The 19,022-nt window shown below is 46.9% G+C and overlaps 1 protein-coding gene across 1 annotated transcript; it reads right to left on the reverse strand.

Annotated features, from left to right (window-relative positions):
• Positions 1-7,504: 7,504 nt before the first annotated feature.
• Pcare (photoreceptor cilium actin regulator) lies at positions 7,505-15,385 on the reverse strand. The gene is made up of 2 exons (XM_051181834.1): positions 11,751-15,385; positions 7,505-7,712 (listed from the first exon to the last, which is right to left on the reverse strand). Exons 1-2 carry the CDS (start codon positions 15,383-15,385, stop codon positions 7,505-7,507), a joined length of 3,843 nt encoding a protein of 1,280 aa, XP_051037791.1.
• Positions 15,386-19,022: the final 3,637 nt, after the last annotated feature.

The following is a 19,022-nucleotide window of genomic DNA, read 5'->3' on the forward strand; positions in this document are numbered from 1 at the left end:
GTTCAAAAGAGATTATTGTTTGAAATTCTATCCAAGCTAGTTTAACAGGAATGGATGAAATTATGGTGGGGTTGTGGTTGGATATGAAAATTAGTTTATTTGTAAACGGAAGCCCCTCTGTAAATGGAGTTCTTAATTGGTCTAGATAATAAAACCTGGGAGTCAGATATAGAGGAAAATGCTGAAAGATCAGAAAGAAGGTATTGCGGTTTAATAAGGATCAGGATAAACAAATAGGCCGAATGTCCTGCCAGCAAGAGAGCAGTCCCAGCTCCTCCTCAGACCTTCTTCCACAGGTCACTTCCGCCCCTGGCTCCACCCCCCAATGGGCGTGGTCAGTGCCACAGAAGGAGACAAAATGAATATCCTACTACAAGAAGGAGCAAGCCACTGCCACATCTTACCTCCTTTGTATCTCAGCAGATCCGAGAGAGTTTGTTCCTGTTTCTCCCTGCTTATATCGGTTTCTGCCCAGCTATCTCACTTCCTGTCTGTCTGTACAGGCCTTCAGACCTGTATGGTTGGCTAGTGGCAAGCTTCATTCTCTGACCTTCAGACAGAATTTATTTGTACAAGCAAGGTATCTCCACACCCCTCCCCTTCCAAAGAAGTCTGCCCAGTCTCTTAGAGCTGCCTTACCCTACCCTGGAACAATCTAGGAGCTGTTTGCTGCAAGTGTATTGGTAAGGAAGCTCTTTTGGAACTCCGTGTGTGTGTGTGTGTGTGTGTGTGTGTGTGTGTGTGTTTGTTTCTTCTGCCACTAGCTGGTGACACAACTTTGGAGCAACACACTGGCCAATTCTCAACTTTACTTTTTATTCATTTTTGTAAGGGGTGCTGAAGAAATTTTTTGTTCATAATTTTAATGAAACAATGTAAGTGATTGTATTGGAAAGGAAGAGCATTGTGTACAAAGAAAAGGTGTAATTCTTGTGGGGTCTTTTGTGCTCCCAGCCTCTATATAAGGGCTGCTGTTGTGGGGCCAAAGTAGTTGCTGACCCTCTATCTGACAGGACACCCCAAGACTCTGCCTGGAATAAATGGGCTTCAGGAACTTAATTTCACCCCGTTTGGTATATTTGACACGTGGACTTGTGTCTCTAAGCCAAATGTTTTCATCTTATATTATTTTCACACTGAAAGACATGGACACTCTTAAAGAAGTTAGTCAGTTCTTAGTTTGACAACTGATTTTCCTCCTCTCCCTGTCTTTGCCCCTTCCTTCCTTCTTTCTTTAGAAAAAGTTTAGTTCTATAGCCTAGCGTGTCTTGAGCCTGCTAATAATGTTGGCCAGGCTGGTCTGAAATCCATGTCTTCCTCTTTCTACCTCTCCAGTGCTGGGACTGACCTGTGCCACCAGGCCCAGCTTTCTGATAGCCATTCTTCACTTTTTTTTAAATTCAGTTTTCTCAGTTGCTATGTTTATTCCTTGTGCTTTAGTAAAGCTCCTTCCTTCCTTTCTTTTTTAACTTACTAATCCCAGTTCCCCTCTCTCCCCTCCTCCTGCTCCACCCACCTTCCCCTCACCCCACCCCACCCTCTTTTGCTCCTCAGAAAGTATAAAGCCCCCATGGGAGTCAATGAAGTCTGTCACATCACCACACCAAGACAGGACCAAGGTCCTCCCTGCTGTGTCTAGGCTGAGCAAGGCATCTCTCCATAGGAAATGGCTTCCAAAAGGCCAGTTCATGCATTAGAGATGTTAGAGATAGATTTTGGTCCCACTACCAATGCACCACAAACTGCATGCATTCAGAGGGTCTAGTTCAGTCCTATGCAGGTTCCCCAGCTGTCAGTCCAGAGTTAGTTAGCTCCCACTAGCTCAGGTTAGCTGATTCTGTGGATTTCCCTGCCCTGATCATTCTTCACTTTATTTATGAATTCCCTTCTGGAAAGAGGGGGAAATGACAGTGAGTTCTTAATCAGAATTGTGAAATAAAGGAGGGAGGGAGGGAGAGAGAGAAAGAGAGAGAGAGAATATCAATGGTATTCTGAGTTCTCTAAAATGGTTCAAAAAGGTGGTTTAGACAGGCGTGCCTGCCCCCTAATTCCAGTCACCTGCAGCACAAAGCACAAGCTTGTTTTTTTTTTCCCCTTTTCCTACCCCATTTGACTACGAATGAAGCCCTGCCAGTGCCATTACAACCAAGGTCAGTTGCTGGTTCAAGTACCAGACTGCCAAGGTGTCTGGGACATCAGTTTTCAGAACCCTTGTTGTTGGACCAGTAGAAAGTCATTGTCACCTGAAGCAGGGGACACACATGATTTTCTGAAGTCCACAAGCCGGTAGAATCCAATTTCCTCCATAAAATTGAATTAGAGAGCTGAGTGAATTAACTGTTTGTGCCTCCTCTTGTGCAATGCATCTTTAATTACATTTCATAAAAATGTCTGGATGGATTGATGGAACTTTATTGAAACTTTAGGTAGGCACGGGAAGTAAACGATGGTGCAATATACCATGTTCTGTTAATACAGGCTCAGAACTCATTTACTTTATGGTGGTTCAACAAAATCTTTGATATGGGGCTACTTAAAAATATATTACCTTTGAAAAGATTTCCTTTGGAAGACAGAGTGGGTGCTTGGCAGCCGGTAAGCGGTCGACCAGATGATCAATTGACAAACATGTCAACATGCATAATTCACTGTACCAGCTCTCCTGGTACATGCAAAACACTGGTTTATTTTTGAAAAAGGATACATTTCTGAAAACTACTTTCATTCACACTATAGGATTTATGAATCGAGCCTTGTCAAACATAAGCTCTTTGCAATGAAGGGACAATTCTCTCTGGTCTGTCTGCCATGCATTTCTTTCAGTTTGGAATATTTGAAGATCTGGACTGGGTGTGTGACATAAGGAAGGAAAATAGATGTAGTTTATAGGAAACAACAGGACAGCCTGTTGAGAGTGGTTATATTTCATTGTGAGGATTGCATTTATACTTGCAAAAAAGCTATCACTGCTCTGCTAGAATACTATATTTGCACCATTTTTCCCACCTTTGTGAATGCCTTGATGGAAATAAAAGATTGTGTTTTTTCCCCCAGGGCAGATCTGTTTGCTATGTTACTAAATGTGTTGGGTAAAAGTTGGGCTGATGCCTCCCTCCTTACAGCTCTGAAGTCCCCATGGGGATGCAGGATGGATGCTGTAGTGCACCCACAGAGAAGAGTTGGCCCAAATAAAGTGTGAGTGTGATGTGACCTCCATGGATCTGTGGAGACACCCCCTTGTCAGGTATGAAGAATATTCCTTGCTGCTTTCTAACCCTACCGTGGAAGAGTACACTCATGAGTGCTTGCTTGGTAGGTTGGGCCCATTGGTTTAATTACTAAACAATTATACAAAAGCTGTCATCTTCTCTATTGAGCAAAAGAAGTAGATTTGTCCCAGCAAGGGCAAGGCTCCTAGATCTGAGAACTTGTGGAACTGAACTTGCCTTTCGTGGCTACCAGGAATTTACTCCCTATGGTAGAATCATAGACATGGGTTTTGGGGAAGGCCTGGTCTTCAGGAGGGATATAACTGAGTTGATGCTGTAAGCCTGGCAGCTTGAAGTGTGTTTAATTTCTTTTGTACGGAGTTTAACTCGCGGGTGAAGTTCGTGTGACGACCTAGTCCTTACTTCTTGCAACCCATTTGCTGTGGTGCCAGCTCAGCACTGCCTGACCTTTGAACTTCCTTGCCGTTCCTGCTCCCAGCTCCTTAGCTTTGGCAGCTCTCTCTGTCGACATGGTAGAAGGGACCTAGTTTCTCCCAATGGGCTCTGGTAGAAGGTGACTTAGAATTCCCATAGACTGTGGGTCACTGGGCCATATCAGCATATTTTCATTGATTCCTGGGTTTAGTGACAGTTGGGGCCTCACATGTATCACATGTTGGGATACATGGCAACTCATCCAGGCTTTCAGTGCATGAAAATGTCCTCTAGAGGGTTAAGAAGGTATCATCTATGGCTGATGGCAGGAACAATGAAAGCTGCTGTCCCCTGCCTCTGCTACCTGCAGCATAGCATGTGTGTGAGGGGTAGGCCCTGGACTCTCGGAGGCCCCCAGCATACATTTTCATGGGGCACAGCACAAGTTCATAGCTGGCTCTTCCAGGAAGTTGTCTAAGGTGCTGATCCTCTGTGTTATAGCATGTCACCTGGTTTCAGGCTGGTCACTTCTAGCTCTTACCACTGCAGTGGGACACCAGTGATTAATGAGCCCAGCCTAGCCTCACCTTGTACTGTTGGGCTCTTAGATGAGGGCGGCCTAGGCTGGTGATCTGCCTTTCCCTAGAATTATCAGGTTCATCTTTGCGTTTGGGTTCCAGAAACTACAACTTTTAAAAATCCTCTTGTGTTAGCATAGGACCTAACTAGACTCCCTAAATGCAGGTGACAGTGGGTGGATTGGGCAGTTTATGAGGCCACTGGCAGTGGGTGCAGGATCTATCCAAAACAGGCATTTTGGAGCCCATTTCCTATAGAGAGATACCTTGCTCAGCCTAGACCCAGCTGAGAGGGCCTTGGTCAGGCCTCATCATGGTGTTGGGACAGACTTCATTGACTCCGCATAGTCAATGAAGGAGGCCATATCCTTTCTAAGGAGTGGATCAGATTGGGGAGTGGGGTGAGGGAAATGCGTGGGGAACAGAATGAGGGGAGGGAGGGAAAACTGGGATTGGTATGTAAAATTAAAAATAAATTAAAAGACTGTCTTGTGTTATACCCACCTGGAAGGCTGAGTGAATGCTGTTTGCTAACCTGGTGATCTTCTGCTAGTTTAAGGAGCCAGCCTTCACCTGAATCCCCCCAAATCCCGAGCACAGCTTCTCAGTCAATAGAACCCACCCTTCCTTATGCATACTGCATACTGGTCCTCCCTAGGTCCAGCCTCCTAAGCAATGTTTCTCCATCAATAGAAGCCATTCTAGTAGAAAACTTGACAAGGGGCTTTGCTAAAGAGATTTTCTTTGTAAAGGAGTTTTGATATAGCCGTGCCTAAAGCTTGGCTGTCATAATTGTCATGAGGAAAAGTTTTTTCAAAGTTCTACTGTAAAAAAATGTATCACTTGGCACCAGACTTCGGAAGTTTGACCAAGCACTGGCTAACTAAATTGAGCTGAACTGAATTTCCTTCTTATCTCATCGGGATTGTTTCCCTGACAGCCATGATGCTTGCAGGGAGACCCCTGCTCCCCCAGTTTCATTCACTGTGCGATCCCACTAGCTGGGGCTCTGCCTTGTTTCATTAGATCTTCAGTATTCTTCCTATAAACCAGTGGTTCTCAACCTTCCTAATGCTGCCACCCTTTACTACCTCATGATGTGGTGACCCTCCCAGTCATTAAATTATTTCATTACTACTCCATAAGTGTAATTTCATTACTGTTAGAAGTCATAATGTAAAGATCTGATATTCAGGGTATCTGGTATATGACCCTCAAAGGGGTTGAGGCCCACAGGTTGAAAACACTGCTTTAAACCTTAGAACCATGGTCCCTAAGGCTACTCACATTTGAGTAAGCTCTCAGAGGTCACTGACATTGTTTGCTTCTGCTTGCTCAGTTGTGTTGTACTGGCCCAGCCCTGCCTGTTTGTTTCCCAAGCTGCCTGCCCAACTATTTAGGTACTGCCCTGAAGTCAACACAATACAACCACACTATCTATCGAACATGACAGGGATGAGTATGGTTCCTGTTGGTCATTTAATTGATGGTACTTCAGGTGGGTCTCTGAAGCCCAGCCACTCTCATTTTAATAAAGCAATAACTCAGGGGAGAGTCATGTGGTCAGAGTCACAAGCCTGGCCTCTAGGGAGAGAGGAGCAGGAGGGGCTGGAGGCTCCAGGACCGAGAATAACAAACATGTGCTTGAGCCCACAAACTATTTTAACAAAAAAGGATTTGAGGCCTATAATTTTCTCAAACTTAGAACATCAGCTTTGCAGCCAGTCTGGAAAGTTTGGCCTGCTTAGCTGTACCCGTGGGTGAGAATTCTTGTCTTTTAACAACCTACCGAGCAGGCATTGAATCACCCAATTACTGCAAAATTTAAATAGAAAATACTCCACAGCCCGGATGGAAGAATTCCAGGGTCTGCAGCAAGCATCTAGCTCTTTGGCAGAAGTAGGGTTTTTGGCATGAGTGGTGCTTCTTGGCTTTACTTCCAGCTCCAGCAGATGACCTAGGAATAAACTTGGCAAGAAGCTTGAGTGGAGAGGGGCATGTAAGAATGTGACATACCCTCCCTATCTTTGAGCTTCAGCCCTCACGGTGCAAAGAACAGGCCTCTTGTTTCAGAGGCTTGGTAGTGTTTGCTCAGACCAAGAAGCGTGTGGGTGTTTAACTGAGCCAGAGAATTTGATACACACAGGCCAAGGGTGACATGGCTGTCAGCGTGGGAGCTGGAAGCTTTGGAATTCATAGCATCGGCCTGAGCAGGGGATGCAGGGGTGGGTTGGAGAGCCTGGATGCTCTCATCTACTGCACTTTCTCATGTCAGGAGCAACTGTAAACAGCTTTTAATGGAGACTTCACTGTTGTGTTTGTTGAAACAAACCATGTGTGTTAGTTTCCCTTCTCACCTGTGGGACATAATATCTAGACAAGAGCCCCTTAAGGGAGGGAGAGTTTATTTTGGCTTATAGGTTAAGGAATGCAGTCCTTCATAGTCTTGGCAGGAATTGGAGGCTGCTGGTCACATTGCATACACAGTCAGGAAGCCCGAAAAAATGAATGCTGTTAAGTAGTTTTCTTTCTCTTTGTGCAGATCAGGATCCAACCCACCACGGAATGGTGCCAAACATAGTAGGGTGGGGCTTCCTACCTCAACCAATTCAACCTAGAAAATCCCTCACAGACATGACAGAAGGTTTGTCCTTTCAGTGGTTTTGGTCAAGTTGGCAACATTAACCATCATACATTTAACCTTAAAAAAAAAAAAAGCTTTTCCAACTGTTTATACAACTTCTTATGTCGTATGCTGTAGGCAGGTACAGTGTTAGAAGAATGCAGAGTTCAAGGCCACCCACATCGATCTTGTTTGTGCTCTGTTCTTGTATCTGTCCTAACTCCAGCAAGATCCTTGGGGGTGGGGGTAGGGGGTAGGGGTGGGGAGACTCCTCTACACCTTTGGTTTTCTTATCTGGAGGACTATTTCACACATTGTTGTGGTTTAAATGATGTTGTGATCACACTGATTATCTTGTAAAACACATGGCCCTCTAAGCTTGAATGTATTTCCCCTGTAATTAAGGCCAGCACTTGAAAACAGAAAGGGTGTCATTGCAGTCTCTGAAGTTTCCTTACCATTTAGACCCAAGGCAAAGCAGGGTCTTTGCTGTCAAGTGAATCCAGCTGTTGCTTAAGATTTTCAGAGCATTGGGCAGCACATTTTCAAGGTCTTTCCAAGACACTCCAGTTTGAGTTGGTTTGCCCATTGTCCACGGAGCAATAACACCTCACGACTTCTAGAGTGATTGGCATCAACGTGACCCCATGGGACACATGTCAGGCCACTTCCTTCTGCTGGTGTTGAGACTCTGGCTGGGATCTGTCCTGGCTACGGCTGACACGGGTTTCTGGCTGCAGCCCGTGGCCTAGCACACAGAGCTCCAAAGGAGATGCCCACTTGGTGCCGCTGCTCTGCAATTCTGGGGCACGGGAGTTGTTCCAAGATGGGGTCTCTTGCTTGGGGCTGTCCTCACTGCTGCTACTGCTGCCAAGAGAAAGTACAGTGAGAGGTCAGACACTCCTCTACTCTTCCTTCTGGCTCCTTCCTGGCTCCCCACTCTCCCCTGCCTACCCCCCCCCCCCTGTTGTTTCATTTCACACTTGCCAGGCTACACTGTGGCTTTTGTGGGCCTGGTCTGCTTAGCTGTGGTGGGAACCAGCTCCGGGCACTTCCCCAGTGGTTGATTCATGCTCTTTCCTCTATGCCTAGAGTCCTGCAACTCTCTGAACAGGCCCGGGGCAACTGGGCCTTTATTTGTTTCAGTTTTGTTTTTCTAAAGCACCTCTCATTTAATGAAGAGCTAGTTGCTTGAATTAAAAACAATAACAGCAAGGGGGAAAAGTCAGCCCAGCTTTGCACAGTTGCCATTCTTTTCCTGAATGGAATCAAATAGGAACCACTTGGCCCAGTCTCACCCAACGTTTGGTTAGACTAGAGCATCTCCACTGCCGAGGGGAAGGGATCCTCACAGAAGCCAACTCTGACTATGCTTTGGGAGAATGGGATGTGGCTGTGACAAAGTATGGGACGAAGCCAGGTAGACAGGACTAACTCTGAAAGGCACAGAGGGCTGACTGCTGACAGGCTGGCCTCAGGATTGCTAGGGGCAGCTGGAGTCTGGCTGCCTGGGTTGGAATCTTGGCTCTTGCTGTCACCATCTGTGTGCCTTGTTGCATGTGACTCAATCCCACTGAGGCCGAGTTTGTAAACTGGAAACCAAAACAGTGCCTTGCTCACCAGGACTCACAGGTACCAGTACTGGGTGAGATGGAGAACTGTGAGCATAACTCCCCTATACATGCTCAGTGGATAATGGGAAGTTGACTCTCTGGTGCTGCTTTATAGGAAGCTGTGCCCAGAAGAGACTCTAGGGACCAACCGTTATACAGTAGTTGGATACTGAGGCTCAGAGAATGGGGCCTTTGTTAGAGCTTAGTCACTTCAAAAGCACGCAACAATGGTGTGACTGGGACAATATATGAGGCCACTGGCAGTGGGTCTAACATCTAACACTAATGCACAGACTGACTTAGTGGAGCCCATTCTATATGGAGAGATTCCTCGCTCAGCCTAGACACAGGGGTGTGGGGTGGTGAGGTGCCTTGATCCTGCCTCAACTAGATGATGGGATAGACTTAGACTTCCTAGGGGCTTTACCCTCTCTGAGGGGCAGAATGGGGGGGGCGGGAGTTGGAGGAATGGGAGGAGAGAAGAAAGCGGTAACTGGGATTGGAATGCAAAAGAATAAATTAATAAAAAAGACTGCCTACCTGCTGCCCTGTTGGCCACTGGGCAGCTTGAGCCAAGCTCTCCATGAGGCTTGAACAATTCTCCTGTCTTACCAATTCAGATCAGGCAGTGATGAGAAACACTGCATGTAGGGGAGAAAAGTCTAGACCAGGGGTTCTCAACCTGTGGGTCTTTATCCCTTTGGCAGACCTCTGTCTCCAAAATATTTATATTATGATTCATAACAGTAGCAAAATCACCACAACATGAGGTGTATTAAAGGGTCATAGCATTAGGAAGATTGAAAAGCACTGATTTAGACCTTCTGGAATGTTTATAGGACACCAATATCTTGAGACTAGAGATGCATTAGCGGCAGAGTTTCTTGATGATGCCTCCAAGGACCATTCCTGATCCCCAGGAACCCTCAAACAGGAGGATATAGACATCATCTTTTTTTCTACAAAAACAGCTTGTGCCTAGCTTGGAGTGACAGAAATGGAGTCAAAACAATTCTAGGGCACTGAGTCTGCATGCTGTAAGACACAATGGGTGAGACATAGTATGACCTGCAAGCCAGCTTTGGAAGCACTGTCTGGCTCTCCCGCACTTGTGTGGTCTCAGGGAAGCCATGCCTAAGCCCCTGGTCTGGTTCTTTCATATATAGGATGGCAGAAAATTACACTTATGTTCTGTACAGAGGCAAAGACTCAGTGCTCTTACCACCGATGGGCTTCTGCTTCCAGATATTAAATGCACATCTTGGTGTAAGATGATTGGTGGGAGATAGGCATTTCCCCTTCATGTATTCAGACTTTGGAGTGGCATAATGGTATAGTCACACCCTAAGGGAGGGGAATGGGGGCAAGGGACCTCCACTTGACCTTGGGCAGGCTCTGCTTTCAAGTCATAAGTGTATCTCCTCACCCCCCTCCACGCACATCACACACACACACATTTCATTTACACATGCACGCACACACACATCACACGCAGGCACACAGACACAGGCAAACACAGTGTTGAGATTCAGAACACAAAACAGCCTTTTAGGCTGTCCTACTTGGAGGAGAAGCCTGGGCATTATTTTCTTCTTGAGCAGTTTTACACTTCTGCTGTTTTAAAATGTTAGTGTTTTTAATTAATGCCTTTTTATTGACCCTGTTCTCTCAAGCTCTTGCTCCTGAAGGGCACAGTTTTAGCAACCTAATAACGGAGTAAGCAGTGTTTATCGAGGTCCTTAGATGAAAGCCAGTGCACTATAGGAAATGTGTTTCAGATTTAAGAAAAGAGCAGTGTTACTTTAAGATTCTTGCAAGAATAATCAATATTTCATTTCTTTCAAGTTGCTGGGGGAAGGCTATAGAACTATTACAATACACAGCTTTCCCAAGATACTATCTTTATTTAAAATTGACTGTTGAATACTTTGTAAAAAAAATTACCATTTATGCCCAGACACATTGTGAAGCCCATGATGCATATCACCCAGGCAGAAATGAACTGCAGGTTTGACACAGCTGTGAGTAATACAGACTGCAAGTGCTGCTGTCGGAGCATTGTCTTACCGTATATCAAGTGCCCTGATAGAGTGTTTCTCTAATAGACCTGGGGTTGACACTTCCCCCCCCCCCCCCGTGTCCACCCCTGTGTATTCTGTTGAACCAACCAATTAAGAATAGGAGTTCTTTCCATGCCCATGGGATGGTTCTCCTGGCTCCTGGCCCCCTGCAGCTGTGTGCTCAAACTGCCTGCACATTGGGCGGATAGCATGCATCGACTTGCCTCTGCACACTGGGCACTGAGTCCTCCCCTGGGTGGGAAGGGCAGCTCATTCTCTTGATGCTGGTGCCCATGAACACACCCAGTCTACAGCCGTCTGAAGCTGATGGAGAAGCTGAGCTAAGCCCTCGGGGCTCTGGCAAGTCCACTCCACTATTCCTCCTCCTGTTTTCAGGACCATTGTTTTAAAGATGTGGTTATGGACCTGTCCATCTCAGAGACATTTCTGGGGGTGGGGGAGTTCAAAGTTCAACTAATTTTCATCATAATACAAAGGTGCTACTGGTCCACACTCTTGGGAGTGTGGGGAGAGTTTTGACTTCATAGATGTGCAGTATGGCCTATAGAAGCAGACCTGAAAATTCAGCTGTCAGAATAAGCCAGTTGATACCAACAAGTCTGCAAAATGCAAGATGGTAATATTCTCATCAATTCTTTCCCTCCCTCCTTTCCTCCCTTCTCCCCTCCCCACTTCCTCCATCCTTCCCTCCATCTTTTCCTCTTGTAATCCCAGAACTCAGGAGGCTGAGGTAGGATGATTGTGAGTTTAATACCAGCTCAGTCTCAAAATAATGACAAAAGGAAAATGCACCCCCCACAGAAATCTACATACTATTTATGTAAATATAGAATGGATTTATTCTTTCAAAATGTTCCTCAGTTTAAACTTACAATAAAAATAGGTGTAACTCACACATTTAAAAGTACTGGGTTCTCAATAATTTTTAAGAGTTTAAAGGGTCCTGGGGCCTGACGGTAGAGACCCCTCTCAGGGGAGAGACAACAGACTCTTGCTGCTGGGTCAGGCAGGCAGTGAGCCAGCCACTGGGGCAGGGTGGTCCATCAGGTGAAAACCAGCCATTCATGGTCAAGGGGAGACCTGGCCGTTCTCTGCAACTCATCTCTTTTCCCCTACTGCCTTTCCCCTTGGAACATAGTTAAAAATCTGCTACCACAGACAGTCCAAAGAGCTCACCCACTCTGCTCGGGCAGTGGCAAGGCATCTCTTACCTGCTTTGGCAGGGATGGGGTTCCCAAGAGCTGCCAGGCAGCAGAAGTGGATCGCCCTGCTGGCGCTGGCGCTGGCGGTCTGAGGCTGTCCTTCTGATGAAAGGCAGAGGGTTCAGGGCGCTCAGAGCTGTTCTTCTTTGCAAATCTGCCCTTAGCCGTGACCCTGAGCTGCCCCTCCAGCCTCCTGTTGGATTCTTCAAAGAGGCCCCAGGTTCTGGTAGTGTCCGTAGATGAGGTATTGAGAAGGATGATTTAGCTTCAAACAGAGAGGAGGCGGCTGGGCAGAATAGAGAACATGTGTTCCTGGGTGCTTTAGCCATGGTGGGTTCGCCACCCTCAGAGTGACTCATCTCCTTGAACCCCTGAGGGGGAGGAATTGAGGGAGATGATGAGGAGTCAGAGGAAGGGGTGTTTGCTTCTGTCCACTGGACAGGACAGCTTTCCTGGGCTGGGTTGGACTGCGGATGCCCACCAGGGGAAGTTGGCTTCTTTATGGCTGGAGGGCTCAGTGTCCTGGGGCTCAGAGGTGGGTCATGGGAGCTGAGAACAGCTCGGGGGCCTGACTCGGACAGTCCAGGAGAAGAGGGCAGGCTCTGTGGCCTCCTGTCCCCTTGGGATGCCCATTGTACTCTCGTGGGAGAGGCTTTTTTGACTCCTGGAGGGCTTCTCTCTGGCCCCTTCCTGGATACTTCTGGACAGTGTGGACCTTGTGAAGGTCTGGCCAGACTGGGTTCCAGGGTCTTGCTTTGCCCAGATGTGGTGTTAGTGTGGTGCCAGGGCAGTGTCTTCTGGTGATGCTCAGAGTGTCTTGCAGCATTCTCTGCTTCTGAATGAGTATGAGCCTCACTCTCTGCCACTGGGCTCACTGCTTGCTGGGAGTTCAGGTCCAAGGTCAGCTTTCTGGAATTGCCCACATTCCTGATGATTCCTGGCCCGGTGGTGTCATGCAGCCTCGGGGAGCTGCCTATGCCTTTGCTGGGGAGCAAGTCCATGGGGCCCATAGAGGCTCTCAGCTTGAGGGAAGCCCATGTTTTTCTTGGCATGCTATTTTCTTGCTGCAGCCCTGGTACCAGGGTCTCTTCCACAGAGCTGCCTGTGGCTGGTAGCTCCAGAGCAGTGAATGATTTGTCCATCAGGATTTCCAGAGGTGGTGGAGGGAGATTCTCTAGGTCTTCCCCTGCTTCACAGCTGATGTCTTCCCTTTTGCATGCTTCTGCTGGAGGAAGAGAAGGAAAGGGTGCGGAAGGCCTCCAGCCCATGCCCACTTTGAGAGGCTCTCTGCCTGATGCTGGAGAAATTTGGGGCTTAGGATACAGAGGGGCCAGCCCCCTGTATATAGGAAATCTGGGAGGCATGGCAGGGACTCCCCACTTCCTGAGGCAGGGGCTTGACCCCAAGTTCCTGGAGTTCCTTGGTGTCCTCAGATTCTCATTGGGACTGAAGGTCTCAATAAGTTTTTTGACTGATGTTCTGGTGCAGTAGCCCCTGGTGTCCCATTCAGTGTCCCTGGGAACCCTACTGTTCTTCTCACCACATAGGATGGCATTTGGCAGCCTCTCAGCCTTTTCCTGGCAGGGCTGGTCATGCTCAGAGAGGGTACTACCTCTTTGCAAAATGCTCTTGTCTTGATTGGGCAGAATGCTGAAATTTTTGGTGAGGGAGGCTTTGAATTTGCTCATGGCACTGCTGGGACTCACCTTGCAGTTGGAAGGGGGGCACAGCACTGATGCCCTGGATGGCAGAAGCCGTTCCTTGTTCTGTCCCTGCCGTGTGCCACCCAGGGCATAAAATACCTCCAGTCTCCGACTAAGGTCTGTCTGGACCCTCCTCAGCTCCTGGAGGGTGGGGTCTTCCACATGGCTCTTAAGACACCCCTCTGATTGTGACCTCCTTTGTCTCTCAGGGGTCCTCCTGCTGCCACTGGCTGTGCTAGGTCTTGGAGGGACCATTGTTCTCCCCTCCTCCTCTTCTGCCCAGTCCTGGGGTCTGGAAGGCACAGGAACAAACTTGATCCTTTCACTGATGGCCTCTTTCATTTTCAGAATCATCTCCTGAGCCTGGGGGCTCCTCAGCTTCCTGGAGTATGGCTGAAACAGGCTCTCCCGGGTGGCAGGTGAGGACCGTGGTCTTGAGGATGCTTTCAGTTGCTCAGCGTGCAGATCTGTGCTGCTGACTTCATCTTCCTCCTCTGGGCTGCTGTCTTCATCTTCACTCAGGGAGAGAGCCTCCACCAACCCAGAGCTTTGAGAAAAATGTGTTTTCACAGGGTCCTCAACCCCCAGGGAATCCTGCATAATGCTTTTGGTACCCTCTGGAGGCCTGGAGGTGGCTGCTTCTGGGCCTGTGCTGGAGGCACTAGAGTGTCTGGCGTTGTCCTGTGCTGCAGGCTGAATCTTTGCCATCCCAGGCCTCGACAGTGGACAGCCTTGATGTCTGTCTGAACCTGTCCAATGTGGACCTTCCTGCCAGGCATGCCCTGCCAGCCTGGCTTCCACTTGCCGTGCCGTTCCCGGCTTCCATTCTCCAAGCTCTGTTGCAAAGTCCCAGCTGGTTTGCTTGCCAAGCTTCTCCATGGACTGCACAGACTCATTGTCAGCACAGATGCCACTGTCCTCAGAGCACAAGGGTGGACCCAGCAGCCCAGGGTCACCATGGCCAGTGGTCAGACTCTCTATCTGTCCCAGAGCCCTTAGGAGGCATTCATCTATGCTTCGCTTGGTGCTTAGCTTACCCTCCAGGTGGCTAGCAGTGGAGCTGAGGTAGCTGCTGGAACCCTCCAGCAAGCTCCCAGTGAGGGCAGCCACTGTGCTGTGAGCCACCTGTAGCTTGTTGACAGTGTACTGCAGCAGCTGTTGCAGAAGATCTGGCTGCTCCCAGGGCTTGCCTTTCCCTGATGGCCAGGCCAGATTCCCTCTAACTTCCTGGAGGATCACTTCTCCATCTTTGGAGATTTCTCCTAAGAGTTGGTTGACTTCCTCGAAACACAGCAGCAGGAAGTTGAGCATGGGCTGCAACAGCTCCCGGGTGTGGCTGGCCTGCTGGACCAGATGCAGGATTGCTTCGTATCTGGAAAGGCTGGTGTGCAGGTAGGCATAAGCGTGCTGGTGGGCCTTTACCAGGGGTTCAGGGAAGTCCACTTTGCCTTTTGACTCAGGAGTAGTTTGGTAGCAATGGCCCTGGTTGTCTGAATGATGGCACATTGGCTCTTTGTTCCATTTGGAGGTCTCCTGGGAAATGTTTTTCTCACTCTCTTGCCCAGCAAAATCTGCTTCTTGTATCGTGTGGTAGCCTTCTATCCCAAATGACATGTGCGTAGCTGCGTGGCTTTGTGACTTGTTCAGCTGGAATCTTTGACTTTCTGGAATCAGTCCTTTCATATCTTTCGTGAGCTGACAAAGACCTTCAGCCATGGTTTGGGGCTCCTTGGGACTTGCTGGCTCTTCTGTTGGCCTCTGTCCCAGGTGCAGGTCCCCACCAGGGTCACAGAAGGCAGAACTTTGAACCAGCAAAGGGATGGGACATTTTGGGCTGCCCCGCTGACATCCTGGCAAAATTGCTTTGGGCTTCTTAAAAAATTGAATGCCACTCTTGGCAACACTGTTGACAATGCCATTGTGTGATGGTGTGCACCCCATGGTTCAGCTTGTCACCATCTTCTATCTTCGTAGTCTTTGGAGAATCCTTGGAACTTGAGACAGAAGGCTCTCTGGCTAGTCTATCGGGGCAGCCCAAACTGGTGCACACTCCTAGACTTGGAGCCCACACCACAAGGAAGAGGAAAACATGCCTGTTGTCCTAAGTTTCGAAGCCTCTGCTGTCAGTGAGTAGCGGGATAGTACTGAAGGGCCCCAGGCTCACGGATTATGAACCTGACAGATGTGGATAGCAAGTGGAGTGTTAAGCTTATTAGGTTAATCACACCCAGCCAGTCAGCACTAGGAGTGTTCTAGTATAGAACTTCTCAGCATTTGCTATCTTGGGAAGCAGATTAGTTTTGCACGTGCCCATGCTTTAATTCTGTTCAGATGCCTGCCATAGGAAAACTAGAGAAATGAGCCCTAATTGCTTGGCAAGATGGCGTGGGAAGGAAGTGAAGGCTTGCTGATTATAAATCCTGGAAACGAAGTGACTTTCACAGTTTAATAAGGGCAAACTAGCTGAGGGTTCCAGTCTGCTTTCATCAGGAAGACCCAAACACTGGGCACAGTGGTATGTGCCTGACATTCTGCCGTTCAGGAGGCTGGGGCAGGAGGATTGCTAGCCTGTTTGCTCAGTGAGTTACAAGCTAGCCTGGGCCACCCAGTGAAATGCTGCCTTAAGAAAATGAAAGCAAAGCAAGACAAAACAAGAATACCAGGATAAACAAGATGGAGTCAGAAGCTGGATGGTGGTGATCCCAGCACTCAGGAGGCAGAGGAAGGTAGATCTCTGTGAGTTCAAGGCCAGCCTGGTCTACAGAGTGAGTTCTAGGACAGCCAGGGCTACACAGAGAAACCATGACTTGAAAAAGACCAAAAACAAAAACAAACAAACAAAAACAAAACAAAAAGAAAAAAAAAAAGAAAAAGAAAAAGAAAGAAAGAAGGAAGGAGGAAGCAACAAAGAAAGTGGCATCGGATAGGAGGAAGTGTGCTCTTCCTGGACTGAAGGAAGAAGGTGGGAAAACTCACCATCATGCAAGCTCAGGCCTTGTCTTTAGAACCTGCAGTAAGTCAGGGCTGTGCTCTTCTGTGAGATACTTTCTATTGAATTGTCTTATAAGAAAACAAGCAAATCCTAGGCAGTGGAGTTATGTGTCCCTAAGAACATAATTCTAACACATAACAGTCTTTTCCACCCCCACCCCTTTTACTTTCGAGACAATGTCTCACTATGTAGCCCTGACTGGACTGGATCTTGCTGGCTGTAGATCAGGCTGGCAGTGAACTCACAGAGATTCCTCTGTCCCTGCCTCCTGATTGCTGAGATTAAAAGTGTACCATCACCATCTGGCTCTAATTCCTTTTAAACATCATGTTGGGGAAGTCTAGAGCAATCTACCATCTAACACGAAATTGAAAACTTACTTAAAACATTATTATTATTATTATTATTATTATTAATTATTTGTAGCTTGATTGCAGGGCTCTTAGGTGTGAACTTTGTAGATGACACAACTATGTTTGATGTAAAGATGTTCTAGAGGATAAGGACTTGGCAAAGGGAGGTTGACTTGGGAGAAATTATCATTAACGTTTTATTTTTGGAGACAGAGCTCAGGTTGTCTTTGGGTTCACCAAAATCCTGTCTCAGCCTTCTGGGTAGATGGGAATTATAGGTGTACAACCTTGCCAGCTGAGTTGGGGGAACGTTGGAAATTATTTAACTCTGCTGAAGAAGAATATTCTTTTGTTTTGTTTTAATAAAGATAGGGTCATGCTACATGGCAAGGCTAGCTTGAAACACACAACCCTCCTGCCCCAGCCCCTGAGTGCTGTGATTATAGGTGTGAACCACTGTGCTTGGAAGAGGCCATCTTTAAAATGGAGACAATGGTACCTGATTTGCTGTGCTCTTATGGGGATTAAGTCAATTAATGGTCTGGTAACCTCTCAACTCACTTTATTACTCCCCCTAAGCCCATGCTAGAGCTCTTATAATAGCAAAAGTCATCTGAAAACTCATGGTTTATCAAGGCCTAATCTTTTCTGGAATAGTCTAGAAATGTCTACCAATAGTGTGTTCTGAGCCTTCTGAATCCATCTTGTTTTTGTTCTTTTTTTAAATTTTGTTTTGTTTTGTTTTGCTATCCCCATCTTCATGAAAAGGTCCTATGCTTGGTGCCTGGATGATTCTCTGAGGTTTCACATTGACATTTCTCTACTTTTAAACATAATGGTCCCATCTTTCTTCAGAGGGCTAATATTTAACCATTTCTCATTTTTGGACAACTAGCTTATTGTCAGTTTTTAATTTTTATAATAGAATAAGGAAATTCACATTGTGTATCACCCTGAGGGTGCTGAGACTGTTGTTGGCTTTACCACCTTGTAAGCAGAAAAGACAGAGAAGCCACCTCCCTTGCTTTGAACAAGTGAGAGCTCAACGTCAGTCACAGCCAGTGCCCCAGAGTGCGTTATTTATAAAGTTCCCTGATCTGTTTATTTGAAGCAGAGCTCAAGGGAAGCCCAGCTGAATCAGAGCCTGAGGGTGAGCTATGTTAGACAGTGGGATGTTTTATTTGTCACCTTTCTGGGCTGGTGGGTAAGCACAGACTCTGTGCATGGACGATTCCTTTACACGTTGGGTCTCACATTGATAGAATAGAAAGCTTATCCAAATGATGCTTCATGTAAATCCTGCTCACTTTGGTATTTGGGTGACCCATGTGAATTATCTGTGTGCAAACCTTTGATCTCAATGACAGAAAATATTCCTAAACCGATGAGTGAAATCACAACATGTGCCTTGAGTTTGGCTGTCAGTACTAAGCTTCCATGCTGTTCCCACCCCCACTCCACCCCAATACAAATAGTTCAGGAAACTGTAATATGTTGCCATTCGTTATGCATTAAGACCAACTTTGACCCACTTTTATTTGGGGGTTGTTTCACATGCTTAAAGCCAAACAACTACAACAAGCAAAACAGAACCTCTGGGGCGAGAATGGGAAATAACTGCTCTTTTGGGTAAAACTCACATTTAAACATGTACCCTTTGACTCATCAATTCTCAGAAAAAAAATTCAGGACTATTGAATGTGTCTGTCCACAGAGAAACTGGTATGATAATATTCATAGTAACCATATCCATAACATTCTGAAATTAGAGACCATATAATTGTCAACAGGGAAGAATAAGTTTGCTATTTGTGCAAAAAAAAAAAAAAAATACTGCTCATCAATAAGGGGAGAAAACAAACAAAATACATGCAACATAGATAAGTTTAAAAATGACTGTGATGATGCCAGGGCATGATGGCTCACGATTGTAGCCAGGATGCTAAGGCAGAAATCTTGAATTTAAGTCTCACTTGTTTCAGAAAGGAAAAAATGCCAATTGTGGTGGTGCACACCTTTGATCCCAGCACTTGGGTGGCAGAGGCAAGTGGATATTTGTGAGTTCAAGGCCAGCCTGGTCTACAGAGTGAGGCTATAGAGTAAGACCCTGTCTGTCTCCAAAACAAAAACAACCCCTCTCAAAAAAACCAAACCAAAACAAAACAAAACAAACAAACAAACAAAAAAACTCTTAGCCAGGTCTGTCTATAATACCAGAACTTGAGTGGCTGAG

The sequence above is a fragment of the Phodopus roborovskii genome, unplaced genomic scaffold (assembly GCF_943737965.1).
Source record: "Phodopus roborovskii unplaced genomic scaffold, PHOROB, whole genome shotgun sequence".
Classification (NCBI taxonomy): Eukaryota; Metazoa; Chordata; class Mammalia; order Rodentia; family Cricetidae; genus Phodopus; species Phodopus roborovskii.

Bases quoted from the DNA above. Each gene is read 5' to 3' on its own strand.
- Pcare (XM_051181834.1), bottom strand. From the start codon at position 15,385: ATGGGGTGCACACCATCACACAATGGCATTGTCAACAGTGTTGCCAAG. The intron at 7,713-11,750 runs GTAAGAGATGCC...TTCTCTTGGCAG, and splicing joins CCCCATCCCTGCCAAAGCAG to CAGTAGCAGCAGTGAGGACA.